The sequence below is a fragment of the Parasteatoda tepidariorum genome, chromosome 7 (assembly GCF_982258835.1).
Source record: "Parasteatoda tepidariorum strain Cologne lab strain chromosome 7, Ptep-v5.0, whole genome shotgun sequence".
Classification (NCBI taxonomy): Eukaryota; Metazoa; Arthropoda; class Arachnida; order Araneae; family Theridiidae; genus Parasteatoda; species Parasteatoda tepidariorum.
Window position 1 is genome coordinate 46,931,909 of NC_141761.1, and position 27,879 is coordinate 46,959,787.

The window sequence follows — 27,879 nt, forward strand, 5'->3', positions numbered from 1 at the left end:
ATTTTATTACGAAAAAATTTTAAAAAAAGGATGAAAGGTAAATATGTTTGCTTCAGCGACAAAATGTTGCAACGAACTTTTAAATGTGATTTAAATATATGAAATAGGCAAATTTTAAAGTTTTTTTTTGCATTTTGCGATTTTTCAAATTTTTTTTTTTTTTTTAACCTTGTTCTAAAGCAAATCAAGGATAAAAAACATCGAATGTTGTCGAAAAAACAATACGTAAGCATCTTAAATTCGGCAGCTAACCTTGAATGTAGCTTTGGAGGTTTAGATCTAGGTCCAGAAAAAAAAAACCTACAATAGATTCCCAGTCATTTCCAGAAACATGGAAAAACATATAGTCGACACACGTGCCTTGTTCTGAATTCAATTAAAGGTCACTCGGTTGAATCTTTATTCCCAACTCCTCTCTCCACGTGCGGACACATCGCGCCATCTTGAAAAATCAACTCAAGGTATCGATCCTCTCTGACGTCACAAAGTACCCTCTATCATTCTCCCTGTATCCCTTGATGTCTTTTCTTCCTGGATTCTCATCAGATTTGTCACTCTCCTTTCCTGCGTCTTGTCCTGTATCCCAGTGTCCTAGTGTCCGGCCATAATCATCCATTTATTACTTTAGAACATCAAAAAACATGTCAGGGCGTGAGATCTTCCTCGTTCTTTTTGGGATGGAGTTTCTCTTGACCATGACGGGAGGTAAGTCAAGAGTTTGACTTCGATTTGAATTTTGGAACGGAAAATTAAATCGTGTCTTTTGTATTCAAAAAAGAGTGACATGAAATGTGAATTGTTCTGGAGAATTCGCAGAGGAGAGTTTCGATTTAATGCTTTTGCGATTTATGTAAGATGGTTTCGTATATGCATGCATTCAATTCCGCATCTTGAATAATAAGTTTTAAATGCAAAATCTGTCTGACAAAAATCAAACAAAAGAATGTTGTTATTTCTTTTTAGTAAAGTGAAGTGAAGTAGGAATAATTTATTTTCCCTTATTTGCACTTTTCAGAGTTAAATATCTAGAATTATAAAATATTTAATTTTTTTATTAAATTTTCTTGCATTTATCCTATTACTTTTTCATAAAGAAGTGAATACACTTTTCTTATTAAAAAAAAACGAGCAAGAGGAAAGTAAATAATAAAAAGAATAATGTTAATAAATAAATAATAATAAATAGCTAAATAATAATAAATAGCTAAATAATAATAAATAGCTAAATAATAATAATAAATAAATAAATACTAATGAAATATACATTAATAAATAAATAATAACGGGAACATCTTAGGAAAACATTGCCTGTCAGCAAATGAACGCAAAAAACAGGATAAAAAATATATTTTACAATATATTTTTTAAATATATTTTTTTTGTGTAATTTAAAATTTAAAACAATCTTTATAAAATCGAAAAGGGAATATTGGATAATTCATTAAAACTGTGTCGTTTACAAGTAAACAAAAGCAACAGTAGGTGTAAGAAGGCAAGAATAATAAATTGCGAATTTATTTATTGATTATCACACCTGCATAAGTAGACTATGTGTTGTGTGCTCATTATAAAGTACAAATAATGAGCCCTTGTCAAGTTGAAGAAGAAGAAGCACAATTTAGAGGATGACATCACAAAGATGCATCCAGGGTTAAGGAGAGATCCGAATTCAATACCTCTAAATTATAAACTTAACAGGTACAATAAAACAGATTATTATATATTTATATACTTCAATTACAGTCAAAGTGCAGGAAAGAGAGAGAAAATGGGACATATATATATATATATATATATATATATATATATATATATATAAATTTTTTGAAGCTTTTATATTCTAACTGCTGATCGATCTGTGTAGGGGTCATGGAACTGGCCTTGCATCAGGAAGGTTCTGGGTTCGAATCCCGGGCAAGGCATGGGTGCTCTTTCCTTCTCTGTACTATCTGTCTTTACTGTGGAAGCAGCGTCAGTCCACTTAATATGGTGCCCCTGAAAGAGTGGTCAAATCTGCCCTTTAGATGCCTGTATTGAAGAAATGTCGTTCCCCAGGCAGGCATTGTGAAGAAAAAAAAATTTAAATTAAAAAATAGCCGATTGGGCTTTAAGAAGAAGTAATTTTTAAAATAAATTCTAAAATTTTTGAAAACTATTGAGGGGTGGGGGCATGTGCCCTCCGACGCTACACCTATGCTGCCGCTCGATAAACGCGAATCTCTATGAATGAAGAAAGAGTGACGGGACTACCTTTTCTTAACATATGGGGTTTTGGGAGCATTCAATGATCAAAAAGATTGTGAAATATGCATATTGTACTGAAATTGTATATTGAATTGTGAATTGCATATTGAATTGTGAATTGCATATTGAATTGTGAATTGCATATTGAATTGCAATGTGAAATATTCATATTGTATTGGAATGTATATTGTATCTTCATGGTCGAAACACCCCAAGAGTTTCTTGTATGCATTCATAACCTTTGCGAATTCATTTTCAAAAGGTTCAGTTCCGAAGTTCTTGTTTGAAAATTGTATTTTCTCGCTTTGTGAAGTGTTGTAAGAGATGATTGAGTTAAAGCACGTGGTAATTGATTTTATTTTTGCTTAGATTTAACAATTCTCTCAACGATTTTAAACGAAATTGGCTGCTCGTAAGCAGATTAACGCTATATGCTCAGAACATAAATTAAAAAAATTCAAGGAAGTGGACAAAGGAATAACACCGAAACCACATGTTGCTTAAAATATTCAAAATACTAAAAAGCACTTTGTTTATGATAATTAAAAATCGTGATGTAATTCTGAAGACTGGAGAGTAAGGTGTTCACGTCATCGTTCTCGCGAAAGAAGATTTCGAATTCTAGAAAAAGCACAGATTAACTTTCTAAAAATTATGAGCAATATTAAAATATGTCAATTAATAAAAATTAAATGTATTTTTAACCTTTACTGTATTAACACTTATATAATATTAATGCTTGTATTTTATTGACATAAAAAATTATAATTAATTGTCATATTTTAATTCTTCTCTCTCCAATCGATTTTGTCACAGTACTTACAATTCTAATCATTAAATCAAAATTTCTCTGAAGCAGTGGTTCCCAATCCATGGGAATTTTCTCTTTTTATAATGTTTGTAAATATTAAATGTCAACACTATTTTTTAGAAAAGTACATAAAAATACAGTTGTTATATGCATTTTTTTAAATATAAAAGATTTTAGTGTGTTATTAATAAATAAAGAAAAACCCCAGTTTTGGAATATACTTATTGAAGGACTTTTCTGAGAGTAAATTTCCAAATATGGCTTCATAATTTATTTCCTTGACATCGTAGTAAAAAAAAAGCTTTTTTCCTGTGGTTTCATAGCCAAGAAAAGTATTTTTTTTTGTTGCTAAAATTACACCTCGTAAAATATTACTCACTCTGAACGCAATAAATTATTAACATTTTAAAAGATTAACCCTACTTTCTTTTTGAAATTTTATTTTTTTTACCGTGAATAGTTTGAGAGTTAAAAAAAAAAGAAGAAAGAAGCTCCACTGGGATTAGGGATGTATTTTTCTCAGAAGTTTCACTTTGAAAGGTGTTGGAAAGTTTTTGCAGCTTCTCAACAAAAATATTCTAGAAAGTTAATTGATTTCTTCCTCATCGATCAAAAAATGATGGGTTTAAAAGTTCTCGGAGTTTGTTCTGGAATATAGTTTGTTATTACTTTGTATATACGCTCGGGAGTTTTATAAATAGATTGTGCAATGTTTGCAAAACTTTGAGAAGAGTGATACCAACAGTTTTTAAATAAAGTTTTTACCTTATGGCTTATTGGAAGCGATTTCTAAATTATTCGAAGATTATATTGTAGGAGATAAATTTTATTAATACAATATTTGAACAGTTCTCCATCTTTATTCATTTTGAGATGCATAGCCTCAAAGTCTATTTGTGGTGCTCTCTGTTTGGTAGCATAAACAAGCTGGAGGCGCATTAGCACCTTAAGAGGAGTTACTTTGGGACAGGTGAGGTTACTTTTGGTCACTCGCTGTTCTTGCAGTTAAATGACTTCCAGTGACAAATTATTTTGTACTAGTTTGCAGGTTACTAGGCAGTACTAGGTTGTGAAACAGCTGTCATTTCAGTTATAACTTATAGTTGGTGATCTACAAAAGTTGTCAAAAAGTGTAAAAAGGCGACTTTTTCAAAATTCGATATCTCAGAAACTATTCAACTGATTTCGCTCGAATTTTGCATTTTACCATTTAAGATTGCATTATCCAAAATAATGTAAAAATTTGTATATCTTACATTTAAAATTTTTTTCGACTACTATTAAATAAAATAATAAATATTTACTAAATTATATTTTGCATGGAAGCATGGCATACAATGAATTGTATAATTGCGCGCTAAAATTTTTCAATTCGCTTAATAGTTCCTGAAATACTCAAAGTGTAAAATTAATATTAAGGGATCCAAACTTTCGACCTCTCTTCTGAAGAACCTGTCGGACTAAATTTCCCAGATTGCGGCTACCCCTCATATTTTGTAGTTAAAAATCCAAATACATCGAAGAAAATGTATGCTTATTCAGAGAAAATGCGTTTTTGCACCTGATTTCGTAACTTTAAATGTCGTCTGTACTTATTAATTAGCATATTTGATGTCACCCCCTCAAACCATTAAGATTGAATCCTAGACCGTGTAGATCCGATCAGTAAATTAAAATATATTCAAGATATGTCCCTTTTTTCTTTAGCTCTCTGTAAATTTCGACAAAAAAATAGGCTAAAAATGTCATTTAAAAAAACTGTAGCTTTAGGTGCAAAATTAACTTCAGATTCGAAATCAATGATGCTAAAATATCCAAGATCCGTTAAAAAAATCTCTTGCAACAAATAAAAAAAAAAAAAATTTTTTTTCTCCCGATATTAGATTATAGACAGATTAGATTATGGATTCGATGATTAGATTATAAGTTAATCAGGGTGGTCCGTTTTCTATTTTGCACCCAGTACATCATGCTCTTAAAATTTCTAAATTAAATATGTGTGGGTTGAAGGAAACTTTCCCAGTGGGAAGTAAATACTAGATTAGATCCATTGTTTGATATTTTAAATAATAACATTTACATACAAATAACATGGTAAAAGTATTTTTGATTACCCTTAAAAAAGATTTTATCGTCACAAGACAAATATTTCACCATCTAACATTATCTTATAACATAATTTATATATTTTTATTACATATATAACATAATACACAGTGAGACAAAGAATATATGTATTATTAAAAAAAAGAAGAACGGAGCACCCTGATTAATTTTTGATCTAATGATCGCATCTTCACGTTTTAGGATTTAATCCTAATGATTCAACGTTTAACGTTTTAGGGCTTAACCCTAATTTTTGATCTAATGATCGCATCTTCACGTTTTAGGACTTAATCCTAATGGTTCCTCAAATATGCAAACTAATTAGTGTAGACGATATTTTAAGTTACAAAATCAAATACAAAAACGTACTTTCTCTGAATAAACATACCTTTTTTTCAACGGATTCAGATTTTTGACCCCCAATACCGCAATCTGGGAAATCAGGTTCCCAGAGTTTGATCAGGAGAGCGATTCAAAGTTTGAACCCCTTAATGCTAATTAACTTTTTGTGTTTTTCGCCATACCTCGAGAACTTTTCTAGAGAATTGAAAAACCTTTGCACACAATCTTAAAATTTGTTTAGGGAAAGATAATACCATGCAAACAATAAGTTTTAGTAAATATTTATTATTATTTGTTATTTTATTTAATAATGGTCGAAAAAAATTTGAATTGTAAGATATGAAATTTTTGTCAATTTTGCTTCAAGTACATAAATTTACTTGGGAAAATGCAAAATTGGAGCGAAATCGGTTGAATAGTTCCTGATAAGTTGAATTTTAAAGAAGTCGTATGTTTAAAATTCGAGAATTTATTTAACCGATATGGCACAAATTTTGTATTTTGCCATGCAAAATTAAGTACTTTAAAATTATGTAAAAAAATTGCATACCTTAGAATTCAAAACTTTTCGTCTATTATAAAAAATAAATAATTATTTACTAAAAGTTATTTTTTCAATTATTATGTTATCTTTGACTAAAAGAATGTTCTAATCGTGTGCAAAATTTTTTCAACTCACTTAAAAATTTATTGAGACATGGTGAAATACGCAAAATTAAAGATAAATATTAAAGATATGTAACTAACAGGTGGAAATATCTAAAATAAGTTGAAAGCAGCTACATTGAACTTAATACATACTTTTTTAGATTGATTTTATTATAAAAGGAGGCATCACGGTGTAAAATACTGAATTTAATGGAAGTGAATTTAATCTGACTAATCTTAGAGAAATTTATTAAATAGTAATTAGATAATTGTCAAATTCCAACTATATTTTTTTATTCTTTAAGTGAATCGATCTAGGCATTTCAGTGTCATTCAATAAATTGATTGTCATTCAATAAATTAGAGTAATATTAGCTTCCTAAGAATTCAGCATTTGATAATTATGATAATACTTGTTGAATTCTTCTAAATTTCGATCACTGCTTGGTGAAGCTAATAATGTTGGTAGAAATAATTTTAATTTCACGTACAAATGAAGAATGCAGCTTTTCAGGAGAAAAAACTGACATTTCAAGTTAAAAAACATCATTTGCACAAACTAGTTTCATGCTAAAAATTACCAAGCAGAATGAAATAGCAGTACGTCACAGATCACGTCGTCAAAAGATCCAATCAGCGCTCTCGAAATCTCTTTTCAGTTTGAGTAGTAGTAAGGGTTGGTTTTATGCTGGGAGGTGACTTGTGCAATTCTTGATTTTGTGTAAATCAATAATATGTTCCTTAATCATCATAATGTGAAAATGATCTGCTTTAGACAATGTTTGTTCTGACGTCATAATGCCAGCGAAAAATTGAAATAGTATGATATATTGTTGAATATATAAATCTGTACTATACTGTTATTCAGTATTTTAGCCAACTGTACGATAGGAGGATGTTTTCAGTTATCAATAGATGGATGGATGGTGTGTGAATGTGTCCTTCCTTTATAACGGGATACGCCACATGTAAGTTGTCTCCGGGTCATCCTCAGGGATGTTTTAGCCCATTTTGCAGCTCTAGTGCGACGTAAATAAAAATACCTTACAGTTTAGTACCATAGATATCAATAAGCGTGGAGAGGCACCAGTTTTTGTTATGGCTAAAAGAGGGCAGTTTATTGGACATCCGACCATCTGATTACGGCAAGAGAAATCAAATAAAAGAGATCCCATCACCAACCAAAATTTCTAATAATATACTTGATGTTGAGATTTTAAAGTATAATTTTAAATAATAGGAATAGAATTTTGTTATTAGGAATAATAGAATTCATAATGCTAATAGAATTAATAATAAGGATTGAAATAATAATATAATTACTCATAACTAAAAAAAAAATAATACTTTATTTCGGTTTTTAGAGATATTTTAAAACCTTTGCGTCTGTATTCGATAACAAGATTGTTTATTATGCTTTAAAATAATGTTTTAATCCATTTTTAAGCACTGACGCATATTACTATCGCTTTTAACTTCCATTTGAATGAGCCTTTGTTTGAAGCGCTGTGCAAATCGGTGGGAAAACTATTGAAGAATTTGGAAGCTAAATAACTGAAGTTCATGGTTAATGTATTTTGGTGAGACATCGGTATTTGCAGAGATGGGTCTTCGTCATTCAGAATAATGAATAAGGACGAATGAATAATCATTCGAAACCTTCGTGAATAATTAATAAAATTTAATTCATTAGTCAGAAATATTCTAAGTAAAGAATAAATCATTTTTTATAGTCTATATTCCCTAATCATTACTCAAGAATAAATTCAAAATGCATAATTTCTTGAAATACTATTCAACAGAAATGGTCGCCGAACATCGTAGGTGATTATAAATGCAATTGATAGTAAATAAAAGCAAAAAACAATGCAAAAGCAATAAACTACTCGCAATCCTCATTACAAGTAGTCACAGTTAAAAATAATAATAATTTCTTGTAAAAAGCGTTTATCTTTACCCCTGATCACAACAAGCAGCGATTACAGATAATTTTAATTTAAAATAACCAAGTTCTTTCATTGCCAATTTTTTTTAATTGTAACTACAAGCAACCAATATGTAGAATTACACGCAAACATGATTTCCAGTAATAATACTCATACGATTGAAAATAATCTTACAATTAAATATAATAATTACAGCAAGGATAAATGTAATCATAACTTCAAGTGATTTTGATTACCTTGAAATCAGAATTGTAATTAATGAATTTTTTCTAACACAATGCGTAAATGTGCCTAAATTAATTTTATTGTTCAGTTTACAAAATATAAATTTTTAATTATAGTTCGTAAACATATACATGCTTTGCATGAACATACATACAGAAATATATTGTAAGTGCAGAAATATATACTTAAATACACTGTATGTACACGAATACATTTGTGTATTGAATATACGTGCATAAATGCATACCTATATTGTATGTATACATACGGACGTGCACGAATGTATGTATTTTTAAACTTAACACACACGTATTATATACATGCTGTATGTATATGTAAGTACATACACATATCAGTACGCTATATGTAGGTATGTGCATATAGCGTATGTACATCGTATGTAAATACGTGCATACAAACCGTGCATGCATGTATGTAGGTAAGTTGTTTGTACATGTGTAGGTGTGTTGTATCTGCATTGCGCAAATAAAAAAACACCCCAAATAACTTTCGATCTAATGATCGGCTTTTCACTTACTAACTCTTAATGGTTCGAGGACAGTATCTTAAATATGCTAATTACTTAGTGCGGATGATATTTTGTGCTACGAAATCAGATCCATTAAAAAACATGGCCCTTTTTTTTAAACGGATTTGGACTCCTGACCTTCAAAAATTGGGAGGGGATAGCCGCAATCTGGGAAATATTGTCCCCATAATTTGATCAGGAGAGCGGACAAAAGTTATCAAATTAACCAGAAAAGTTAATAAATATGTTACAAATACTAGCTTAATTAAAAATTTTGAATATGAAATATTACATATGATAATTAAATTACATTACGAAAAATTGTATACAATAATTTTTTTACCAATAAAAATTATTTACTATGCTGTAAAAGAACTAAAAATCCAAGCTTAATACTCTTTAAAACCAAGGTCCAATCTTTTGACCGCTCTTCAGATCATACTATAGGGATCATATTTCGTAGATTGCCTTTTTTTATATATACCGAAGAGCCATTACATTATGACCACCCTCCATCTATAACAATGGGCTCGCCCAAGTTTTCATGGTTTCTCGCCCAGGAACAATGTTTTCATGGGGCACATTATGACCCATAATCCTCATAGCACAATCCCTGACGTCTGTAAGCTACTTGAGCATAGTTGCAGACCAGATTCACCCATTCAGGGCAACAGTTTTTCCTGCTGGGGATGGTGTTTACCAACAGGATAATGCACCATGTCATAAGGGTCGAATCGTCATGGATTGGTTCGAGGAACATTCCTGTGACTTTCAAGTCATGTCTTGGCCCTCAAATTCACCTGACCTTAATCCAATAGAGCATTTGTGGTTCTACTTGGAAAACCAAATTCATGCTGCCACTCAACCCCCTCGCAATGTGAGGGAATTGCAGGACCAGTCGGTGAGCGCTTGGTACCCCATACCTCAGACTACCTCGTGGAATCAATGTTACGGCGGGTGCTAGCAGTTTGGAGGGCTAAAGGTGGTCCTACATGTTATTAGCAGGGTGGTCATAATGTAATGGCTCTTCGGTGTATATGTATATACATAATGTTCTGGGCTCTACAATGAGATTTAAAAGTTATCTAAAAACAACTGAAAAAAGTGTCACAAATTAACCCCACTTTACGGTAATTAAATAATATAGAAATTCATTGTATGAACACAAAAGTGAGTGTAACTCTACTTTTTTACTATAAGAATTCAATAATTATATCAAAAGTTATTCGGATTTTTATTTAAAAACTGTTCGAATCAATGACAAACTGTTGTGATCAATAATTTTTATTTCCTAATTGTAATATATATACTTCTTTTTACTTTTTATAGGTTTTGCTTATCCTGCCAAAGAGATTGCCAATCAAAATAATGAGGTAAGCATTTTAATTTCAGTTTTAATTGATAATGGTAGTAGATTTATCTTTTTTTCAAAGCATCCACAAAACAATTTAGCAATAATGTGTTTACTTTTTTCTTCATTTTCTTTTCTTTTTTGTGATTTTTTAAAATGCATTTTATTTTATTTTTATTTTATAATCGTCGTTGAACAGCTGACCCAATTTTGAATTTACGACTACCAATGCTCAACTCTTTAACTCCGTAGCCTTGTAATTTTGAACCCAACCCAGAAGACAAGGGAAATTTTGGATCAAGTATTAGGAGAAATTTGCTTTCGTGGAGAACTTTTTGATGGAACTAACACGCATTTACGCTTCATGGGGAGGAAAACCACAAAAACTTGGCGGCAAGGGGACTCTAACTCATTACCCGTCAACTACTGACGATATTTTACGGCAACACTGTGGTCGGTACAAGTCGGGTGCGGAATTCGTATCGACCAGCCATCACTGGGATTTGAACAAGCGGTACCTCATTGGGAGGAGAGTGGTTTATCCCTTGAGTCTTTTTGGGATTAGTCTATTTAAGCATTTTTTTTTTAAAAAAAATCTTTTTTATTCATTTTATGTCCTTAACTTTATTTCAAGCTTTGGAAACACTACGGCTAAGCTAAAAAATTATTTTAGCCTATATTCTTTTATACTGTGTTCTTTATTCAAATGCGTTGGAATAAAGGTATGTTTATGCAGAGAAAATACGTTTTAGTGTCTGATTTCTTAACTTAAAATATTGTCCGCGCTAATTAATTAGCATATTTGAAATCTACCCTTTGAACCATTTAGATTGAGTCTTAATACGTGAAAATCCGATCATTCGAAGAAAAGTTATTAAGAATGATAATTATTTTTGAAATATACGTATAATTTACGTAAGTTGATTGTACCATTTTAAAGATTCCAAAAAACAGAAGTTATTTCAAATTGCTTGTATTAAATTAAAATCAGTTCCTGTTATTAATTATTCGAAGCGTTTTTCTTAAGTATAAGAATAACTTTTTTGCTTTAAACATTGATGTAATAAGCTTGTCATCTGCGTTATTGCGAGATAGGAAATTATTCTGTTATTTTATTATTTTTATTTTGTTTAATTTTTTTGCACACTCAACAATATTATAGCGTAACTTGTACAGGAAGGTACTTATAACTAATTTTTGTTGTTTAATCGTGAAAAATATTTCAAAAATAGTAAAATAAATGGGTACGTAAAAATATCAAAAAGCGTTATTTGCTTGTTTTCTACATCCTTGCCATTATTTTGATACTTGCGGATTTAATCTGTCAAGAGTTGGATTTCCTTGTCGTTGGAATATTGTCATCTATGATGGAAATCGAGCGACGAAAATATGTTTAATCTTATTTTTTTTTTTTTTTTTTTTTTTTTTTTGAAGCTTAGATGAAAGCACGTCTAAGCTGTCGGTGAATTGAAAAATTACTTTTTTGGCAAAGATGGTTATCATCTGTAAGAAAGAAATGAATAAAATATGGATGATTTTATTTTATTTTATAAATCATAATATACGAATGAAACAAAAATAATAAGTTTCAAGCTTCTTTAAATATAAAGAATTCGCAAAAATAGTAATTTAGATGCATCATAATGATAATTAAATAAAAATATTAACCTTAATTATTTATTCTATCGAAACCTTTTTTTTTTCTCTATATCTTTCTTCTGAAAGGGAATTAGTAGTGAGAATATGCTTAACATAATATCGAACGTTATTCAAACGGGAACGTTATTCAAAAACATGACAGTATATTTCCAAGAATATATATATTTGTGCTCCTTCTATTAAATATTTTCATACTTTCCACTATTCATATTAAAAGAATCTGTCGCAGTTTTTTGTCACTTGCGTTATTTTTAGTACGCAATATTGACTTTAATAAAATTTTATTATTTGTGATTTTTATATGTTGTCTATAATTAATTGCAATTTTATTACAAAGGATTACATTTATTATTTTAAACGTTTATAAGTGTAGTTTAGTGGTATTTGGAATAGTTTATAAAATAATTCTAAATCTAATTTTTTTTCACAAATTGTATCAATTTTCCCCAAAATAAGTTTTAAATAATAATAATAATATTGATAAAAATAATATTAATAATAATAATATTAATAATAATAATATTAATAGTAATAATATTAATAATAATAATATTAATAATAATAATAATATTAATAATATTAATATTAATAATAATAATATTAATAATAATAATATTAATAGTAATAATATTAATAATAATAATTTTAATAATAATAATATTAATAATATTAATAATAATAATAATAATAATAGTATTAATAATAATAATATTAATAATAATAATAACAACAACTGTGTGCTCCTCCGAAAATTCTCCCTACGAGATTAAAGAATTCATGTGATACTCTTATTATCAAAAGTTCCGTTAAGAACAAAAAACATCAAGAAAACAAAATCCAAGAACTCAATTTGACATCCAAGATGGCGAGAAAAAAAAAGTGGACTTTTATGCCTGCACAGTGCATAGAAATTTCATTATTCTCTGTTTCTTTTTATCCCTCATCCTTCACGAAGTTTTTATTGTTCTTGGAGGAATAAAGACAACAAGGGGTAATTTTGAGATAAGCACATCATTGAAAATTCTCTCAATAGGTGCTTGAAAAAGATATATTTTTGAACTGTTTTTTAAGTATTCTTCAGCACAAGAGCCGTTTTTAGTCACATAAAAACTTAATACAATTTGAAAGGAAAATAAGAGGAAATATTAAATCAACTTGCTTAATGAGAATTAGTTTTTAAATGTTCATGTCAAATTCTTTCTTTCGTTTTTCAATTTAAATATTTAAAAAATTTTCCTTTATTTTTTATTTTATTTTTAATTTTTTCTAAATTTTATTTATTATTACAATTTATTTTTTTATCTTTGTTATTATTTTTGCATAAAAATAATCAAATTTGGGAAATCTGTTGTGTATGGTTTTACAGTTATTGCTTAAAATTGTGGTTTTAAACTGTATCATTTAGGTATCATTTTGCAATAAAAAATTATTTAAATTCACTTAAACATAATTTTTTTCCTTTTAGAATTTGCCTCTTCCATTTCGTATCTTCGGATTCAATCACCAAGAAATAGCCGTTCCTCAACCAGGAGTTCAACCTGAAAAACCTACGAACTGTTATCATTTTTACGTATCACAAAATATGTCTTCCCTTCTATCCGATGCCACAAAAATGTTGCGGCAAGTGCATGACAAACGGGAGAGGGAATGGATTCTCACCTTCATATATCGCATCAAATCTCTGGCGGAACACCTCAGATCTCACCCCGATTCCCAAAATTATGAAGAATGTCTAGGAGTAGAGAACGACGGCAGTAAAAGGTCTTTGTTCTTGACCGAATCTTTAAGGATTCCTCAACCAGAGCTGTACTTCGAGGATGACTTCCAACCGAATCAGAATCAAAAACGTTCCACGGATGATTCTGAGCCATCTAAATCCGAACAAGCTTTAGGTGACCACAAAGACCAGGACAATCAAGTATCTCAGAAGGAGTCAACAGAAGTGAAAAACCAATCGGCACCCAGCCCTTCATCGCAACTGATGGATTCCGACAACTTCAACTCTGTTGCTGAATCCACTTCTGAAGCTGTAACTCTTAAAAAGGACGTCGACGCACAATTAACATCAGATTCGATGCCAACAGCAGCCATATCCACCAACTCGGAGCTTACACCTGGTCAGATATCGGACATATCACCGACACCAGAAGAAACGAGCTGGATGACCGGCAAGGAGGGTGCCATTGCTACTGCTGTCATCTCAACCGAGCCAAATTGCATTCCACGTCACAATTGCAGTGAAGGTGGCAAAAATGTCCAAAGCCAAGAGAGCGAGAGAACTGGGGAAGAAGATGAACTGGAAAGAGAATTACATGCCAGGCGGCAACAGAATATTGAAGAAGAAATGAAACATCAGCAAATGTTGAAGGTAAGATAGATCATTTTCAAAGCGATTGGTCACTTTATTTTTATAAAATTACATTCCTCTTATATAAATTTTTTTTATAACCATAAGAAGTGAATTCTTCCCCTAATGACTGTCTAATAAAAAACGTAAATGGTATTACTTATTAAAAAATATGTTTTAGAAACACTGTTGACGTGAGAAGCAAATGGAAAAAAAAACTTATCTGAAATAGATAAGGTAAAATGTATATAAGTACAGGGTTATTCATAATTCCCTCCGGGGTTTCGAAGCGTTATAGTAAAAAAACGATGACGCATATGGCAAAAAGAACATATGAAATTATTACGAAAGTATTCAAGTTTTAATTTAAGCAGTTGCCGATAGATGGCAGTAACATGTACTACTGAAGCCAGTCGTAGTAAAGAAAAATGGCGTTTACAGGCGGTGGGAATTATGAATAACCCTGTATAGTCTACTTACAGCCCAATTTTTTATTACCCATTTTGCCTTAATTTAGTACTATTTTTAAAATGCGTGCCAAAATGCCTCTCTTCTGTGATACGCACAATAATAATTATGATTATAAATAGTGAGTCAAGCTGGTCATGCCTACGGCTAGACTAAAGAGCGTAATGATTAAAATAAGTTTATTGAGTGCATTTGATACATGTGTGGAATTGTAGGGAAAATATTTCTATTTACGTAACACGGTGTTTAAGTTTATTCTAGCTGAATAAATAATATTATGAGGCTTTTTCCGTATTCTAAATGCTGTTTTACAGATCAGTAACTCTTAATAGACGATTGTAGGATATTATCCTGAGATTACGAGAGTGAAGGATATTATATTGAAATTAACTTCGCAGAAGAGAAGTTGTAGGAGTCACGTCTGGGAAACAAGAGGGCATTCCTCAACTCTGCCTTGCGCAGTTTCTTGCAGCAACATATCGTCAATTTTTCAAAATATATCGTTTTTTAGATTATCCATTTCACTCGAATTTCGATGCTTAATGATGGATAACCTAAAAAATTAATAATAATAAAAAATCAAATAAACCCATTGGCATTTTTTTATATTTATTTTCTTTTCTTTATGAATATATTTTTTTTAAAAAAAAAAGTCAACTGGATTTTACAGCTAACAATACAATTGAAATGTTTTTCCTGCTGTTGGATATCTTATAATAATGCTCTGAAGCATGGCTATCCAAAGTATGAATAAATTTCATGAATGTTGCGACCTTTGGTGCAATTTAAAAACAAAAAAGTTCCTATCCTCTTTTAATCTTGATTTCCTTCATTTTTAGCTTATTTTTATATAAACCTTATTATTACAACTTTACTGAAAACTATTCTTATTATCAAATATACTTTTTCTTTTTTAAAATTATTAAGGGGAAGATTCGCATGTTTACTCACTTTTATTAAAAAAAGTTTCATTACGTAATATTTAAATTAATATACTAATAAATCACATGCAAAAACAATATGCAAAATATATGTTGTATGTAATTATTATTAAATTCAAAACAATAATTTTTCCTTTTCAGGAACGGATTCGAAAAGCTTTATTAGAAGAACTAGCACCGGAGGTAAACTTCTCATGCATAATGTTTTTTTCTTCTTTTCTTTGTATTTTAAACAGTGAAGGTTTTAAGCAATATATTTTTGAACCACATTTTTAAATTGTTACAAGAGAATTTTTGGTAACGAACACTACAATTTCCATAAAGGCAATAATATATATCTGTGGATTGTGAAAATTCCAGCAACTCGTAAAATATCCATACAAAAAATATATTAAGGAACAGTTTAATGTAAAAATGTCACATTAGGTAAAAAAGGAAGTCATTATTGTTTTATTGGATTTTTCACAAGTCGGAACCCTTTGTTGCTCATGAAATATTATTCCGTTTTGACTCTCCGTTATAGCATTGTACAATTTTTTATTTTTTAAATTTATAGACCTTAATGTTAGAACATTTAATATTGTGTTGCTTTTTATTAGAAAAAATGAAAGAAATAAGTAAAGGCGTAACTTCTAATCACCAAGACTAATGTCAAATATCATTAAAGAATGGAAAATAAAAGAATTGTTAACATTTTCTAAATATGTTTAGCCAACATCATCCTATGGTAACATGTTTAACATTATTTTATATTTTAGAATAATGTTTATCATAAAAAGTGCCTTGATATTTAAATTTATTCTTGGTAAAAGTTTAAAAAAAAAGTTAATTTGAATATTTTATACGATTCAAATTAGCTTTAAATTCTTATCAAACTTTCATGTTTTATAGTTTTTATTTTTCTTAAATATAAGTTTCTTGTTAAAAGGTAGAAGGTTTTAAAACTGTTTTTGTTTATTTATAGTTTTAAAAATAAAAATCTTTTTCGAACTACCACTATCTAATACTAGGTGTACCAAAAATGACAGCAGATTTGATAAACAAACGGCAAGTGACAGAAATATACGGCTTGCTGTATTTTGCTTAGGAAACCAGTTATTTAATCTCATGATTGAAGTTCAAAATTAGTCACAAATTTCGTCGATAGATGGCCTTGTTGGCTGGTAAAAAATGTTTTCTACTGCATGTCAAACTATTTCAATTAAAATATTTGCTCGGGATTCTTAATTTTGTCCAACGACTGCATCTCGTTATTGCTTCAAATGGTAGTTATTTTGAAAACGTTACTTAATAGTTTTCTTCAGTTACCTGTACCATCGATCGACCAACACTGTAACCCATGGGTAGGAATAAACAGTTTTATAAGCAGAACGCAATAATCCGAACATTTCTATCTTCTTCAATTTCTCTTTAATTGATCTTTGGAATCTTCAATTGGATACCTGCAAATTACGTCATCGTTGGTAAATCTTGGCATTCGTCGATTCAGAAGCCAATCAGGTTCGACACTTAAGCGTGATACTTCTTATTTAACTAATTAAATCTGATTTAAATCACATGCTTAGGCATAATTACTTAAATTTTCAGACGCCTAGTATTATCTTATTTTTTTTTAAATATAATTTTTACAGCAACAGAGTACCCCTGAAAATGTGATTGTGCAGTTGCCATTTAAAAATGAACTCATCTATAATTCGATTAGTCATTGTACAAATTCATCGAATTTAATAAAATTGTATCTAGAAATGAGAAACATTGGTTTTGTAATTTGTATTAATGTATATATTTTTCTGCAACAGATTAAAAAGCTACGAACAGTTGGAGGAACGGCAGATGATTTAATTGATCTATGGAAGCAAAGTGAAATCGATGTAGCCAAAGGTAAATGATTTTAAACTTTTAATCAACTAACAATCAATATAGGAAGTTAGTTTTTCCTTTGTTATTTAACATTAAATTAGTGTGAAATTTAATCAAGGAATCTTTCTCTATATGTCTCTTTCTGGGAAATTCTGGCAATAAGATTAATTAGACTCCAAGTAGATCACGTTGTTTCAAAGGGTCTCTAGATTTTTAAATCTAAATAAACTTAAAAAATGAGGAGAAAGGAAAAAAAAAGCTTGACACGAAATGCGGAAAAATCTTACAAAATTTAGTGTCAACATTATCAGACAACGTAGGAAATATTAATTAATTTGTGACTAAACTAAAATTTTTTAGTAATATTTTTTAAATCAATAAATTAAAAAAATTCGTCAAATTTTGAAACGCAAAAATTATTAAATTTAATAAAGTTAACAAAATTGTAAAAAAATATATGATACCTTGTGAGAGAATTTGTCGTCTTCAGAAACTTTGTTGTAATTAAAAAAAAAAAGAAAAAAAAAAAGAAAAGGAAAAAAAAACGCTTTCATACGCTACCGAATGCAAAAGTAGAAAGCGGAAACCCTAATTATTTATAGTTAAATGTCTCTAGTTATTCGTAATAATGGTCATTTTAAATTAGGTCACACAATAAGGAATTGAATTTTATTACTCAACCATACTATTCCAATACTATCATATTACCACTCTAATCATACTGCTACACTAAAAATCTACTTTTAAAAAAAATTTTAGTAGAAAAGAAAACATTATATGAAATAGTCCTCACAAATTTTATGGAAATTAATTCTCTGTCAAATTGGCTGAAAATTTGATATGTTGTAGTGTAGAACCCGTTATCCGGAACTCAGAAAACCGGAACGAAATTCAATAAATTTTCCCGCCATTTAAATTTTTTTTTTCTTTTCCTCTTAAGATTTTAGGATTTTTCTTTCATTTTTGAAAGATGTTTACCTTACCATTATTTTGGAAATAATCATTAGTGTATTACTTCATCGTTTTTTCTTCTTTTTAAGTTTATTTCCAAATATATATATATTTTTTTAGTTGGGTTTAACAATAAAAAAAAACGGCTTTTTGTAGCGATCCACAAAAGCGGAAAAATCAGTTATCCGGAATAGCGATGCTCTTGATCGTTCCGGATAATCGGTCCCCTACTGTAGTTCCAAAAATTGATAGTTTCCAAGATTCAAAGCCTCAAACCATAAATAATAATTCTTAACTCTCTCTATCTGTCACGTTAATATTAACCAAGGAAAGAGAAAAAAATGGTAAATAATGAATTTTTAAATAGACAATTGAAAGCTAGATTGAGTAACAGAAATCTGGAAACACGTCCAACGCTAAATGAGTAGCTATACTCTGTTGAAAGTTAAGAAAAAGCCATTATTCCTACGGAGAGAGCCTGTTTGCTTCTAAATGGATGCTAAATGGCACACTAAATGGAAGCCAATCTCCCAACTCAAGCGTATATCAATATTGCCTACTTGTGAAACGACGTCGCACAGTCTTCTTTTTGCTTTCTTTCTTATTAACAACAATAATAAATTAACAAGTAATACGAATTAATAAAAAATATCAGAAAATATAAACGTCTTTCTGTTCGCATTTAAAGAAACTGATGAAGGAATAATAAATATTGTTCTTGTAGACGATTTTCTTCTACACATATTCGAGTGCCCTGCACTCACTACACATGTTTTGAAAATGGGAATGGTACCAATTGAGGACCATCTAAGAGCTGTTCTCTACAGTCAAAAGGCGCCGAAGATGGCAACAGCAATAGTCCAGACTTTTAGATGTTTTCTGAAAATCCATGGACACGAAAACAACAACAACAACAGGAAAAATTATCGGTGATTCGGGAATTGTTTCCATACCTGATGATGAGGATTGCTCATCAGATAAAGATTACTAATTTTGTTTTGCACGCAAGACGAGGAGTAACAAAAAAATAAAAAGTAAACACATTTTTTGTTACTACGTATTATTTTTCAGTCATTTTTGTATTACATTTTATTGGTCATTTACTTAAATAATGTGCAAAAAAAAAAGGTCATTTATCTAAGTAATGCGTTGGAGCCATTAGTTAAAACTGTTGACGGATATAGTGAAGTCCCGGTTATAGTGAACCGAAATTTCGACCCCTTGAAGGTTCACTATAGCGGGGTTTGACTGTATATCGTAAATGGTGACAGGAATCAAATTTCTGTCTGACGTGTTTAACTTTCAAAAGCTTTTATATTGGTTTGAAATCATATTTGTTTACTTTGATAACGAAATAAAGCAGAACTATGTCGCGGGTGATAACTTAAATCCTATACCACAATGCTCATTTCTTAACTTGCAACGGAGTATAGCTTTACTTTTTCGCATACACCTAAGTTTCTGCAAAGTGCATCAAGCACTTTTCCCTACAGTGACCTTTGCTATGCCTTTGCCCTTATCTCTTTTGTTTGAGGTTATCAGCTGTTGTCTTCAAGTAGTAGAAATTTTTTTTTTTTTCAAAATGTGTGTGTTGTGATTTAAATTGTTACTGAACTTTATCTTCTTCAGATGAAGAAAAAAAGCGACGAGAAAATGATTTTGACTATGAAGAGGAGGGTGCTGCTGCTGGTGATTTAAACTCCGATAAAAGCCAAATCAACTATCGTACCATAGCACCATCTAGTGACCAAGTTGAAAATTACAGAAAACCTTCAGATGAGTTACCTTATGTTCATGATGACGTTCTTGTGCAGCAACTATATGATGCTGGAAGAGAAGACGAACCATTGTATAGATCCACCAGGGCCCTTGACCCACAAGACGAGTACTTAATCATTAGTACACACATTCCTTATTAAGTAAAATAATTGCGTCCATTTTTTTCTGAAGCTGTTATGAAACTCTTAAGTGTTTTCATAGTGTTGTTCCTGATGGACAAGCTAATAAGAAGGCGGAGAATCCCTCTTTTAATTTTTGTTGATTCTTGTTTAACAGTAAATTTTTAATAGTTATTTCTTCCAATTTCTGAGATAGTTAAATTGTTATCTAGTTGACTTAACAACAGTTTGTTTTTAAATTATATCTAAAGCACTTAAACAGGAAACACTATGCTGAGCAAATAAAAGCAGAAAAATAACTCAGTTAAACTACAAATATTGATTGAGCTTGGAAAGTAGCAAAACCTATAATAACTACTGCAAGCAGAGTTAGATGAAAATTTCAAGTAGAATTCTATACATGCTTTTATCTTGTTAGAAAAATCGTTATAAATAACATTTTATTCTTTATGTGTGTAAAAATTGAATCGTTTAAAAATGTCTTGTTTGCATTTTATATACATTTATTTATTACTCGAATTTTGTGTTTGAAATTTTTTTTATATAGAAATTAATTATTGAGCATTTATTGTTGTTGTATATATATTAATTTGCGCAGTTTAAAGCTGATCTTGATACAGATTTATAGTTTGAAGACCATAATTATTATTTCGAATTAAACTGAATTTAATTTTCAAATTTGAAGCTAATAATTATTCAGTAGAATCTAGTTCTGTTTGTTTATTAATTTTAGATTATTCCATTACAAAATATATAACATTATGTATCTCTAATGCTCATGGAAATTCTGAATGAATGAATATACTCGCAAAAAAGAAAATGCTTATCCACAAGATAATGCTTAAATTTATACAATATTCTGCTGTTTTTTAGTTATTTAAATATTCATGCATATCTAGACATAGAATTAGAAGGTTGATAAAATTTATTACTCAACTAAAATTGTTCGTATTTTGATCTCCAAACTTCGTCGCGACTTTTATTTGATGTTTAATTACTGAAACTAAAACTTATTTCTCAGTAATTAAATCTATTATTACAATTCAAGATATAAAATTCACTTTTCCATTTAAACAGTAAAGTCTTAAACAAGATCAGTAACTGTATTTGATCAACAACCCATAATCACCTTTTCTTCTACCCTTAACTCCTTCATATAGTAGAACTGTTTTCATGATAGATGTTAACATTGTACCATTTTCTCTGATAGATGGAACAACTTCATAATATGGAATTCTTAAAGGGTCAACTTCATAAAAGGTAGATAAACCTACATAGCCACCAACTAATTGGGGTTCTACCCTTTAACGTGTTATAACGTGCAACCCTTTAACGTGTTATCCAATATGGGTTTAGATTCCTTTTCTAGTTTTATTTTTAAATATGTAATGATGCACACAATCAAAAACTTGAATTCAAAGCATCTTATCTTAAAGATAGATCTTAATATTTTTGTTTCGAAAAATCTCTACGTAAATGCTGCTAAATTTCAACTTATAGTTAAAAACATTATTTCTATCACTCACTATTGTAAATTTTCACAATTGTTAAAGTATTTTGCTTAAAATTTATTAAATTATCGCAGTTAAGCTCAGAGCCATAAGCATTGGAAGAAAATTTATGATGAATATGAAGTCAAATTTTCACATCTATTTATTTTTAGCAGAAATAATTATCTAATTGACTCCCTTGAACTTATAGAAGTCGAACCTCTTAACATTTTTTACTAGTATGAAATATTTGTTAATAGACAACTTGTTTTTAATTGGACTATTAACTATTATATATTTAATCTATGAACGAAAATGTAATAAATATATGTTAAATAAAAAAGTATAAGGATTTAACAAACTTCATAACATTTTTTGGATTTATTAAGAGGCATAAATGAAAAGATGCAAATTGATTGAGATTTAATTTGCAAAAGTTAAAATAAAGCGCGATTGCCGTTCAATTGAAAACACTACGTTAGTGCTTCACTATTGATTCCGAGAAAAGTGGTTCGGCTTCGATTTTCTTTTTATAGATAATGCTTTGAACGCTAAAATAGAATGTCAAAAAAAACCGCTAAAGCAAAATTTATTTTTGAAAACATTTTCTTGTAATATATAGCTTACCATACAAAGATGCCAAAGATATAAGAATCTCAATTTTGAATTTTTTGTCGCTTACGTTGATTTTTGAATTGCACGGCAGTATACTGGAATTGTTATAATTCTGAAGTTTTTGTTGTAATCAGAATTTTTTTGATCTATACGAATTTTGTTTTCGTTTAAACATTAAGAACCAGAATCAAATTATGTAACGTATTGATCTTACTTTATTTGGAATTGAAGAATTCAAAATTCTTTTTATCAATCTAATGTCTTTCGAATATTGCTGACAATTTCATTTTTTTTTAAAAATTACTTTTTGCGCAGTTTCAAATTTTGAAGATTTCTACATGCTCTTCATCAGAAATTAAGTTGAGTTTCTTTTTCCGAGGTTGATAATATTTATTTAAGATATTATTTAGTTAGGCTTGGTACTGATTCGAGCAAATATTTTTTAAACCACATTTGGACACCTTTTACTTTATTTATTAAACCATCATCATTTTTGTTTAAAACTATTACAGTTAACAGACAATTAGTTAAAACACGAAGCTGAAGCTGTGCAACAGAGTTTTTTTTTCGGTTCGGTTTTCATTTTATTTTTAATCCATAAGCAAAGTAAATATATGCATGTGTGAAAATTAGTTATAATTAAGGAGCAATATATTAATAAATAAATTTATGAAAATTAGTTATATTTTTAAGCAGCTATATTTGTGTGCGTAAATGTGTCTCGTCTCGAAATTATTTATATTATCTCCTAACTCAGATATATAGGAACAAATAATTGAGATCTATTCCGTACTTAAAGTATTAAATATTTCAAAAGAAAATAGGATATACTGCATCGGAAATTCCTAGAGTTGTTAAATGTGAACAAGTGTGATATCGTTGTATGTAATCATGAATTTTACTTCATTTTAAATGTACAAGACATATAATTTATGTTAAATGTTATGTAAATTCAGATGACTTACAGTGATGACATATTTATGTATTGTACATGTGCTGATATTTGTAAGTATATACATTAAAAATGTATAAAAACAAACATTGGTGTATTTTTTTTCTTACTTTTAACTCGTTTATTACAAAATATATTTTAATTTTTTGAAAAGGGGGAAAAGGTGAATTCATGTTTAAAATGAAGGTAGCAAAATACTCATTTTTGTGTAAATGTTTTTTGTTTTGTGAAACTGTGAATTTTGCTTAAAGGTTTTTGGTAAAATCTTATAAAGCTATAAATTATTTTGAACTGAAATTTTTTATTACAAATACGGCATTTATTCTTTCTGATTGACTGTCTTTGAAGAATGCAACAAGTTCTGATTTTTATTTTTTTTCTTCTGATTTTTATCGTATTTTTAAAATTTGATTTCTCAGGAACTATTCGACGATTTCACTCAATTTTTGTATCTTGCCTTTTAAAATTGCATTCTTTAAAATGATGTAAATAATTGTATATCTTACTTTTCATTTTTTCGACCATTATTAAATAAAATAATAATAAATAATAAATATTTACTAAAAGTTATTTTTCGGATAAAGTTAATTATGGATAAACAAATTTTGTAAATGTGTGAAATTTTTTTAATTTCTCTTAAAAAGTTCTCGAGATTTGACGAAAAACTTAAGTAAAATGAACAATAAGTTGTCCAAACTCTCCGCACACTCACCTGACTAAACTATTGGGACCATATTTCACAGATTGCTGTTACTTCCTATATTTTGGGGGTAAGAAATCTGAGTCTGTGAAAAGAAGAAAAAAAAAAGATATGTTTACCCAGAAAATCCATTTTTGTGTTTGATTTCGTAACTTAAAATATGGTCTGCACTAACTTGATAGCATATTGGAAGTTAACCTTGCGAACCATTAAGATTGCGTCCTAGAATATTAAGATCCGATCATTGGACCAAAAGTTATTCAGGGTGGTCCATATTTTTTTGCGCACTCTACAAAACAACTTTATTTTGTAACAGTGAGAGATTTAGTAATGTGTATATATTACTCATGTTGTTAATGTAGATCCCATTTCAAGTTATTAACTTTCCTTTTAGAAAGATAATAATTCTGAAGCAGAGTGCAATAAACCATTTTAAAGATTGTATCAAAAAGAAAATATTTATCTAAAAAAAGAAAAAATATGAAAACGCGCAGTGTAAAGTTTTTTATTTAATTTTTAAGTGTCCATTCTATTGTTAGGGATAGGATAGTAAATAATATTTGACTAACATTTTTTGAAAAACTTGCAAATTAGAAACCAAAATTCAATATGTTATTTTAAAATTTTTGAGAAGTTAATGTTTTTAAATGGATGTTTTATAACATAATAACTTACTTTTTTTCAGCCATGTTTAAACTTATTTTCGAAAGTAATTAAAAAGATAAAGAACAAAAAAAAAAGGACTCAGAAGTATAGTATAAGGAACCAATTAATAAGATGAACACAAGTAAAAAATATATTTCTCAATAAAGTAAAAATTTCGAGGTGCAAATTATTTTTTTTTATAAATATTTTTAAGTATACGTTGTATCATTACAAACTATGAAATTTTTTTAAGGTTAAAACTATATTCAAATTAAAGATATTGTAAAAATCAGATGTCAAGTGTAATGTATCATTATAAAAATGGATATGAGTAGAATACATTTATTTGAAAAATTTAAATCTTTCTCCGTGAAAATATTTTATTTTTAAATGATAACTGTATTTTTACACATATCGCAATTTCTACACAAAATTAAACTCATAGCCTTCTTTTAAAATCTCATTTTAAACTTTTATGTTATACTTTGATTTTATTTTATAAATTTATTTTTATATTTTATAGCCGGCGTTAAACAACTGACCCAATTCTGAGTTTACTACTATCAATGTTCGACTCTTTAGCCAAGTAATTTTAAACCCAACCCAGAAGACAAGGGATGTCCTGTATTAAGAACTGGGACGAACTAGCCTTCGAAGAAGACTATTTTATGGAACTAGCCGCATTTGCGTTACACGGAAAAGAAAAAAAATACGATAACTTTCCACGGTTAGCCCGACAGTAAAGTGACTCTAGCCCATTATCCATGTACCACTGATGATATCTTATGTCAGCATCATGGATGGTGCGAGCCTGGTGGGGAATTCGTATCGACCAGCCATTGCTGTGATTCGAACGCTGGTCACTTCATTGGGAGGCTAGCGGTCTATCTCCTGAGCCACCACAGCTCTTACATGGCCCTTTTGGAACTATTTATAACTCAGACGCAAAGAGTTAAAATTAATTGATTTAAATGATTTTTTATATATTTTAAGAAATCTTCATCGCAAATCATTTTACAAATGGTAACACTTTTATGAAATGTAAAACTTATTTTCGGCAACCATTTAAAAAAAATTAAAAATCAGAAGCGTTGCGTAAAGTACTAATTTAAATATGGAAACGAATCTAACTGTTTAACTTAAAATTTAAATGCTTCGCTGCGCAAATTTTCCCAAGGAACTTTTTGAATGATTATAATAAACTAGGAGGCTTCGCCCCCTGCTCGCTGGCTCTCACCAACCCCCGGAACTGCTTTCACAGTTCATTTCGGATTGCTTCGCAATCCAATGCTCGCTTTGCTCGCTCATTGGATACGTTCTTAACGTCTAGTTTTTGTATACTTTTTTGAATACTGAAGTTCCGAAAACTTTTCACTGTAGAAAATTCTAAACCTGTACATTTCAATAATAATTTGAAATTGCAAACAGTTCACATATATTTCTTAATCACACTATTCTAAATTTCAGTTGTTGAGAAAAGTAACTGTTGTAAGTTTTGTTTTAAAGTCTTTCCCACCAGTGGGCTAAAGCCATGTGTTGTAAAACAATATGAAATAGTAGTCTGCCACTGAACGCCTGATGTAAAGCATCGGCTTTGATGAAGATAATTTTGTATTTTTAATTCTCTGAAGGGCGCCACCTTAATAATATGGAATTTGTGAAATAAATGTATTTATTTTTGATTGTTAATGAAGCCCATCATTTTGTTTTTTAATCAATGTTCAGAAGCAGAACAACTATAAGTTTTTTATTTTATCACAAAAAAATAAAATTTATAAAAAACAAAGAAAAGAGTAAGAAAATGAGTATAGTCATAGAAAAAGTTAAAATTATAATATAGTATTTGTCAGTTAAAATAAAACTTTTTGTTTAAGTCATTGCTAACAATTCAAATTTCTCCGAGGCAATTCTAAAGTATAAATTAAGGTAGTATTGAAGCACAATATTTTTAGTTTTGATGTCAACAATACAATTGAATTTTTCACAAAAACGATTGTTTCCATTGTTAAGTTCAATGTCAACAATTCAAATTTTTCTGAGGCAACTCTTAACCTCTAAATATTATTTTTTTTTATGTACACATTTCTAAATGTCAGTATTCAACCACAAAACAACTTAAAGTCCTCAAATTTAGCATGAAGTTGTAAAATATAATGAAAGAGGGTCATAGCAATAATGAAAGTAGAAGTAAAGTTAGTACTGTAAAATTAAAACAATATTCTTAATCAATGAGCCAAGTTCTTCAAGAAGCAGTTGTAGAAGTAGGCTGTTTATTTAAAACTTTTTATAGAATTTCTTTAAGAACACAATTGTTAATTAAGGGCATTTAGCGATACAACACTTTTAGAATTGAAGGATTTGTTACGTCAAGCGCTCAGGTATCATAATTTTGATCTAGTTGCGCTTCTATATCATTTCGATTTATGTTGCTAAGTTAACTTTCAAAAAATTCTATGGCTGGAAACAGCATTTTTATTTTTTAAGTTGTTTATTTTTATTTTGTTTAGAATTCGTTATTTTTTTAGCGAAATGTTTTTTAACCTAACAGAATTCTTTGCCGACTGTTTTCTCTATGAATGAAGAAAATAAAGTAAATATTTAACTGTTGTGAAAAGAATCTTATTTAGTTGTACAAAGTACTTCAGCCAAAATTTGGGAGCCACGTAAGAGAATTATATATATTAGATCAGAAACACATCATTAAAAGGCAGAATGCTTTGGTGTTTTCAATACAAAGCAAACGTTGCCACCGGCGAAAAAGAAATACAGACAAAATTTGGGAGACACGTAAGAGAATTATATATAATAGATTACATAAATAAGAATTTTTTTTTCACCGAAGTTAACATTTAGACATTTTTGGAAAAAATCATAAAACAGAAACAAAGAGTTAAAAATTCATTTAATGGATTTAATAAATAAATTCAATATTTATTTTAAAAACTAGGAGGTTCTACCCACCAATGTTTTCATTCATTGTATGTTTTCATTCATACCATTTCTTTTTTCTAAAAGTCGATAATTTTTTCCTTGAAAACAAAAATTTTGTTTATAAAATATTTAATTATCATAATTTTATCGTACAAAACTTTGCTAATATGTTAATCATAACCAAATAAACAACTTGAGAAATTTCCACCGTGAAAAAAAA

General features: G+C 29.3%; 1 protein-coding gene across 1 annotated transcript; it reads left to right on the top strand.

The window, feature by feature from the left end:
- Positions 1–466: 466 nt before the first annotated feature.
- On the top strand, positions 467–23,470 carry LOC107439808 (uncharacterized). The gene is made up of 6 exons (XM_016052518.4): positions 467–705; positions 10,181–10,224; positions 13,327–14,229; positions 15,759–15,800; positions 17,417–17,498; positions 20,058–23,470. The coding sequence occupies exons 1-6, from the start codon at positions 642–644 to the stop codon at positions 20,345–20,347; spliced, it is 1,425 nt and encodes a 474-aa protein (XP_015908004.1). The 5' UTR covers positions 467–641; the 3' UTR covers positions 20,348–23,470.
- Positions 23,471–27,879: the final 4,409 nt, after the last annotated feature.

Coding starts and splice junctions, on each gene's coding strand:
- LOC107439808 (XM_016052518.4), top strand. CDS start 642: ATGTCAGGGCGTGAGATCTTCCTCGTTCTTTTTGGGATGGAGTTTCTC. Junction 14,230..15,758: donor AACATCAGCAAATGTTGAAG/GTAAGATAGATC, acceptor TTTCCTTTTCAG/GAACGGATTCGAAAAGCTTT. Junction 15,801..17,416: donor TAGAAGAACTAGCACCGGAG/GTAAACTTCTCA, acceptor TTTCTGCAACAG/ATTAAAAAGCTACGAACAGT.